The sequence below is a fragment of the Camelus bactrianus genome, chromosome 31 (genome assembly GCF_048773025.1).
Source record: "Camelus bactrianus isolate YW-2024 breed Bactrian camel chromosome 31, ASM4877302v1, whole genome shotgun sequence".
NCBI lineage: Eukaryota > Metazoa > Chordata > Mammalia > Artiodactyla > Camelidae > Camelus > Camelus bactrianus.
In genome coordinates this window covers 19660771-19668927 of record NC_133569.1, presented here as the reverse complement: position 1 = coordinate 19668927, position 8157 = coordinate 19660771, and the positions used below count along the sequence as shown (strand labels likewise).

General features: G+C 37.8%; 1 protein-coding gene across 1 annotated transcript in view; it reads left to right on the top strand.

The window, feature by feature from the left end:
• Window positions 1–1967: 1967 nt before the first annotated feature.
• The window catches only part of ADAM28 (ADAM metallopeptidase domain 28), a 44235-nt gene continuing 38045 nt past the window's right edge, over window positions 1968–8157 (top strand). The window contains exon 1 of the mRNA XM_074355539.1: window positions 1968–2019. Coding sequence (XP_074211640.1) covers window positions 1968–2019 — 52 coding nt within the window. The remainder of the gene's footprint in view (window positions 2020–8157) is intronic.

The window sequence follows — 8157 nt, the reverse complement described above, 5'->3', positions numbered from 1 at the left end:
TCATGGCTGATTCCTCATTGACCTCATTGTTTCTGCCTCCAGGAAGCCTTCCTTGCCCTGCTACAATTTAGGCACAGAGGTTGCCCCTGACCTCTGTGCCTAGATCTACCACAGCACTAACCACAGTGCATTATGACACCTAGGTGGTATGTACTTTGCACAACCTCGTGGTAGCTGTTCTTGCCTCTTTCCCTCACCAGACTGAGAGCATCTCAAAGGAAACGACTGTATTTTAAATTGTGACCTCAGGGTCTTACATATAATAGGTATTAATAAATGTATATAGAATCAATGGAGAAAAACCATGCAATAATTTAAAAGAGGATGTATTCCTTCTATTCCTTGAAAAACACAGAGAAGTAGGAATTAGATTGAAGAGACAAGAAGTCGGTGAGATTCCTAATCCTGATGGCTGAAATACTTCGTAGTTAGGTGAAAAAATCCCCTTATGGCTGTTAGCCAAGACTACACGGTCATTTAGAGATACCCCTTTCCACTGAAATCACTACTAAATGAATGTTTTTCCGAATCCATAAAATGGTGCATAATTTTAGTGGACCAGGAATGGGTTTTGCAATAATCCATCAGGATTTTTAATAGGAATTGTATATATATATATTTCTCAACGGAAACGTAACTGGGTGTATAAATCATCTGTGTAAGCAGGGAACATTAGGGTGTGTAAGAGCCCAGACAAAACCAGGTTCAGATTCCACTCCCACTAGATAAATGACTTTGGGCAAGCTCTTTAAGCTTTTTAGTCTATAAAATGAGGAAAACTGAGTTTTAATCTTTTGAATTTTTTATCTTTTTAAACCCCAGTGTTTTTCATATACAAAATAGAGGTAAAGTGGTGTTTACCACACTGCAGTATCATAAGAATTAATATAATAATAAGTATAAAGGACTAGGAACTTAGCAAGCAGCTTGGTTAATACTCGCTATTGAAGTAGTTACGCAGTGTGATGTCTGGGCCTGCCGACCCAGCCTCATTATCACCTGTGACAGCTCCTGAAGTTTTCCTGGAAATTATACCCGGCCCCCACCCCCAAACTTCTTCTGGTGGTTGTTAATGATACAAATACCCTTGGGGATCTGAAAAACCCAGAGTTTGTATGTCATACATTCTTATTTCATGACAGCTCAAGCTCCCTGAGATGACCATCTTCTAAGATTGAGGCTAAGGAGACAAGATACTTGGAAAAGAGAATTTTACAGAATAATTGGATCAGATCAGAAATGGCTTCATTGAGCCACACATACATGTGCGAGAAGAATAACATTCTCAATAACTTTTTGCAAACATAGCAAATACATATATAAATACATATATTTTTATTATACATAATAAATACACACATATTTACTAAGATACATCAAAGCCATTCTCATCGTGGCTTATTATTGGAAATGTACTATTTTGTTTTTTTCATTTTTTTTGCATGTTATTAATTTATTTTGATTGACAATGTTGTATTAGTTTCTGGTGTATAGCACAGTGATTCAGTTATACATATACATATATATATATATATACATATATATATGTATATATATATATATATACACATATACACACACACACACACATATATATACACACACATACATATTCTTTTTCATTACAGGTTGCTACAAGCCACTGAATGTAGTTCCCTGTTCTATACAGTAGGAAATGTACTACCTTTGAAGGGGGAAGATGGGAAAGGAAGAAAGAGAAACAACAGCTTAGGGTAAAGGAATGTTAGAGCCAGGCGGCAGCCAGAACTTACACCTGCTGTACCATTGTGGCAGGATCACAGCTTGGAGATTGTGCAACACCTCTGTTAAACACTTCCTGAAGCAGAGACAAGAATGAACCCTGGGTTTTCATCGTCTCACTTGAGAGGAGGCAGTGACCGACTACAGAGCAGTGCATGTCTGTTTGAGCAGGAAGGGCAGACACCACGCTCGTGAGATCACCCAACATGTTCCAGGGGCTTCTTCTGATGGCCACTTTCCTCCTTTCTCCCCTTTTGGGTAGGTGTTTAACTCCTTTTCAGATTCTGTAAATACCTCAGGGAACTACTTGCTTTTCATCTTCTCCCAGTTTTTTTTTTTAAACAAATTTTACTACCCCGTTGGGCTGGTTTAATTTCTTGTTTTGTGTGGCGAGAGGCTCTGACTGATGTAAACACTCAGTGTAAAGGAGGGGCAAGGAGCCTTCTTGAATCAATATTTCCATGTCTGATCTGAGAATATATAGAAATCAAAGGGGAGAATTCACTTAGCATCATTTAAATAGCGACTATGATCTTTGAGTCAAAGAATGGAATTCATCAAAACCAACCTGGTCATTTTTAGAGCAGTTAAGATGCCACAGGTTTGGCTGGTGATCGCTGTGCAGAAGCCTTCAGAAACTATCTGTTGCTACTATTGTGACCAGTTTGACTTGTCTGATCCTTTTGAGCACATTTTTCTATTTAGTCCTTTCATTATTGGTGATGACAAATATGACTAGTTGACCAATTTCATATTTATAAAGCACTGTGATATTACTAGATCAAAACAGTGTTGCTGCTAAGCTTAAGTTGATAATTTACTTCCATCTTACTGGTTACATCAAACATTCGTTGATGAAAAAAAAAAGCACAACGTGACAGTTGTGAGTCATTTTATTTGGGGCAAAATGAGGACTATGGGCCAGGAGACAGCCTCTCAGGTATCTCTGAGGAACTGCTCCCACCAATAGTTGTAAAGATTTAAGTTATTTGAATTTACTGTGGATCAGAAAACTAGATTACACTGGTCAGAATTTGTAAATTAGTTTATATCCCTTTTGAACAGATGACTTAGAATGACTTAGGATCCTTAAAGTAAAATTGCATTCTAATTAATTTATGTGGGAAAAGGTGAGGAAGTTGTCATTAATAGCTTTCAAAAGGTCATTTTTTTCAATCCTTCCGGCATTTTCTTTGAGCTGTTAGGTTTTGCTTTATTTGAAGCATGTTTAAATTATTCTAATGTGAGTTAGGAGTACGATGTGCAGATATTTCATTTTCATAAGGTTGTAGTAGATACTGCTTATACTACACATATTATATCTGTGTGGTATATATATTAAAAGAAAGCTTGTATGTATCTTTAAAAAAAAAAAGGTGGGGGTAGTGGAGGAGGTCAGTATATATGAGACTTTGTTGAAGGGGAAATGTCCAATCAAGCACACATTTTGGCAGGTCACTGCTAGTGTCAAGAAGGATGCTGCTGATCACGAGGAGCGGATGTCTCCATTAATCATTTCCCTGCTTTTCTAGAGCACTCATGCAACAAGAATAGACTCCGAAAATCTTCTCTTAAAAATATCTGACTCTCTGAAGGCCTGTTCTGTGGGTTTTTTCCCAGAGCACAGAGTGTCTCATTCCTGATCGCCCTGAACTCCTTTCAGGATGTGCACCAAAGGTCAGCGGCTGCAGTAAGCAGTGACTTCATTCTTGTAGTATCAGATGGCGAGTGACAACTTCTAGTTGGCACATTTAAGAATTCAAAAGTAGAGCAATTCTACTTCCTAATAATAAATCATGTCTGACGTATCTCCCCAGTTCTGATAAAGCCTCCCATTAGATTTTGGTTAAAGTAGATTGGGTAACACATTTCCTTAGTTTATTTCTGCTTCTCGAGTTATTTAAGTCAGCACATTAACTTCTGTGCCTGGGACTCCCGCCCTGCTATACCTTTTCTTGGGTTTTAGAATGTTTGCTGGGATCTAGGTGTGGGAACAAATTATCAGTAAGAAGGGTGGAGTTAGGGAGGGAAAGATTCTATCACCCTTTGCTCCCACTCAGTACTTTGTCACTAAAAGTGATTTTCCTTTTACCCTGGTTTCTAATTTTTTTCCAGAATTGGGAACATTTTACTTAATATCTTTAAATAAGGAACTGTGCTAGGCATTTAAATTACTGACTTAAGAATTCCTACTTTTGGAGTCAAACTTAATAGGAATCTTCTTTCCCTACATTCTCCAAAAATACTATCACTAAAAACTCTCTGGGACCCTTCGCTTGGTTGGAACATAAGAATTGTTTGTGTCCTGGCCTTATCCAACAGCATAAAGACCAAGCTGGATCCATTAACAGAATAACGTAGCTAACACTGGGGTCTAGCCACATTACAGCCTTTTGGGTGACATTGGGCATACCAACTGATTCTGTTCCCCTGCCTTTGCATTCACAACATGGCCCCAAGAGATGCAACATTTTTAGAAGTCATGCCTAAAAGTGTGACATCTCTGAGTACTTGGTGGTAGAAGACAGAGGTTCTGAAGTGGCTTTTGTGAGAATGGGGGACAGACAGAAAGCTGCCCCCCTTATCTTCCATCTGGAACAGAAAGCTGCCCCTCTTTACCTTTCATCAGGCATTTTCAAGAGTGTCTCCTTTGTCAGTGAAATATCCCTGGTAGAATTTCCATGTTAATTTATTTCCCAGCCAGAATGTCAGTAAAGCAATTTCCATTTTCCCGTCTCCTCCTTTTTTGTTTCTCTGCCTGCATCATCCAGAGGATAAAGAGGTGCCCCTCCAACCATGACCTGTGCCCAGTTCTTATATACGTGAAATAAAAGAATGAAGTAAAATCAGGCCAACTGTTGGTAATGAGCTTCACAATCCCCTGAGAAAAATAACTTATGGGATTTCATTTGAAAGGAAAAAATTGAAAGAATGTGACAGGTGTTTGGGGGTGAAGAGATAAGTGCACAGACAAAGAAAAAAGTCTTTATTATATTCCAGTGGAATATCCAGGGTATGCACGACTTTTTAAAATTATTCTACTTCAAATTAGCAATTCTTCCTTGCCTTCATGTGGTGACCAGAAGACCCTTGAGAGTATATATAATTTAATCTTACTAGCCAGAATGATAGACTTAATTAGGATATGCTTTTTTCCTTAGTGCTTGTACTCACGCTACGTGAAGTTTAAAATCACTAGATAGTTCGAGGGGGTACAGACAATCCCAGAATTTAAGTCAATGTCATTGCATAGACCCTGATTCAGGGCTTAACGTCATGTGTTTAGTTTGGAAAGACATTGCTTTCAACAGTTTTGAAGAAAAATGAGAATATCAATATTATGTACAAAGGGGCTAAAATCTAAAATGGCTCCAAACATGTTAAAAAATAAAGTAGCCATCCAGACTAATGCCTGTTATATTAATCTTGTCAACACGCTTTAGTGTTTTAAAAACTAATAAACAGTAAAATAATTCTCTCACCCAAACCAAAATAACAGGTTTCTTTTTCTTGATCAGGTTTTGCTTGTCAAATCTAATCCAGCATGTGAGTTCTGTGGGAGAGAGAAAGTAAGTCTTAAAATGAATTAGTAGAAACATTGTGTTACAGCTCGGACTTGTATAACTCCTGGATGGCAGTTAGTTGTGTTTGCTCCACGGGCTTCAGAATAATTAGCCTGATGTTATTCAGCTGGGAGGACACCGCACCGTCTCCATCAAACTTAACAATAAATGAGCCAAACAATACTTTGGTCTGCTGCATCTCTTTAACTGCTGTGTCATTTGCTTTATCTCAAATCTCATTCTTTCAGGAGCCTTCTTGGTTTCAGAAAAGTAAGGGCCACTAAGGGAAATGCTGTCTGTTTTCTTTAGAGAATGCACTGTGTTGTAAGAATGTGAAGAGGTGAAATCTGTTCCCTTCAAACTGAAGAAAGTCAGAGGTTGTTGGAGGCTTCTTAAAAAATATTCTGGTTCATTGTATTGATTGATTGTTTTGGTTGCCATTTGGAAGTGCTTGGCCGTCACACAAAGAGTTAGAAATAAATTTCTCCACTAATTTACATGCTTAGACTCCATATTTAAGAGTCAGTTGGTAATTTCTGATTTCATAAAATGTTAGGATTTAGATACTGTCTAAAGGCTTGGAGATTGATGTGTATAACGAGACGAATCTTGTGTTGGTTGGACTGGCCTGTTGCCTTCTCAGCACTTAGGATGGGGAGTGTGTAAGTGTTACCACCTTCTGCTTTTGTAAAAAAGAGTTAGTTGGGTAGTTATTATTTTATGACCTGAGGGCAGCTTGGACTAATATTTCCTGTCAGAATAATGTGTATAATGGATGAAAACCATTTTTCATTCAGCGTTTTTAGAAGAGTACTCTGGTTGTCACATTGGTAGCTTCCTGAACTCCATACTAATGAGACTAATTGCATTGATTGAACACAATCCACCAGGCAGCATGCGGGTGCCTTATGGTGTACTTATACACAGAGTAGCAGGAGGCTGCAGGGAATTGTCAATACCATCAGTTAATTTCTAGCAGGAGTAATTTTCTTACCTCTTGGCACCTTATTATTTTGAAATAATTATGATAATTATGAAAATTTTAACTCCATGGAAAGAAAATGACTGATTTAATGTTCCTTTAGGCTTTTGAACTTCAGTTATGAACCTGTTTTAGATTAGTGTTATGATTTTCATTTCCCCAAAATTAATTAAATAGAAATAAAAGATGCCCAGCGATTATCTCTGTAACAGCAAGAAGTAAGTTACTGAGCGAACTTGTGATGTAATTCTTGAAGTATGTCTGTGTAATGAGACATTTTATCACAACTGATTAAAACTCTATCCAAATGATCATCACCTCTTCAAAGAGATTTTAGGAGATTATGTATTTATTTGCATAAAATCATAGACTACTTGAACTGTCTTTAGGGATCATTTAATCTACCACCTATTTTCAAACAATTAAAAAACCGAAGCTAAACACAAAGTCAAGGTGTTCTAGTGTTGCTGCCATGACTGTAAGTGTTTTAAGAGTAAATCTTGAGCCACTGAAATAAAAGCCATTTCCCCACATTTCTGACCCAATGAATTTTTAGCCATTTAATCACTTTTTCAGTTCTTCCAAGTTAGATGCAAATGGCTCTTGAATGGTGAAATGAATGAAAGCCATGGAAAAATGATAGAAAATTGACCTCACTAGGAATTTCTGCAAGTTTCTGCTTTAGTATCTGAAGAAAGTTTGAAAAAATATTCATACTCTGCCTGGGTATGTGCACAGTTATGCCAGGTGACTAATGAAAAATACTGTCTTTATTTGTTAAAAGACCAACCACAGGCACATAGATTTACATTGTCATGGAATTTAGGTTTGCATACGTTAATGAGTTAGGACTGGTTTCTAGTTCTCTCAAGTCCCAATTAGGCAGCTGCTGGGTTGGGGCCATACATTGTGCTTTGGTTCTGCATCGATAATCTTCATGGTCCTGCGGGTCCCTCAGGCTCCAAAGCTCTGGTCTGTTAACGTTTCCTCGGGCACTTCTTTGCACAGAGCAGGGACTGGGCCAGGTGGGCAAATAAAAAAGAAAATAAAAAATGCATTCTTAGCTTTGAGAAAACTGAATTTCTCTAAAAAAATAACTTCTAGAAACAACGTCAATATGAGAATTCAAGATGCAGGTAGAAGGTTGAATGAGACAACTTTCCAATTCTCTTCCCATATAACTGCAGACTCAAAAAGTTTGCTTCCAGTAACGGTGTTCTAATTGTCTTCTTCTCTAATTTTCATTTTTTTTCATGTTTTGTATGCAAAAAAATGAAGGTTTGTTTGTATTGCAAAAGTCAGCCTATTCTGTGGGGCTGGCATCAGAGCCTTTTCTTACCGATTTTGTTTCTCTCATTAGTGTAAAATATTGCTGTTGGAAACCCCAGGAAAAATATATCAGAATCTGAAATGGTGTCCACTAGCTATTTCATCTTTATAATGCTGGGTAGTTTTCAGAGTTTTCAGAGTGCTTCAACTCAACTATTCTGACACTGATTAGCTTCTTAGAATTGGCGTGCTTCCACCCTCCTGTACTGGCTTTTGCCTGTACCGTTTGCTACATTTCTCTGCAGGGGACCCAGGGTGGCAAAGAGGAGTGGGAAAATTCAAAAGAAGTATGTTCACTAACCCGAGAAACACTGGTAAACTTTCAGCAGGGAAATAGCTGAAGAAATTAGCTGAAGCTAATAGCTGAAGGTTAAAGCCAAGATTTGAGAAGGAGAGCGGGTTTCTGATGTTGTTGATCTCTTCTGGTATCTGCACATTTGTGACTCTCTAACATAACTCGGTTGAATCATATGGTAAGTCCATTTTTAGTTTTTTGAGGAATCTGTACTGTTTTCCATAATG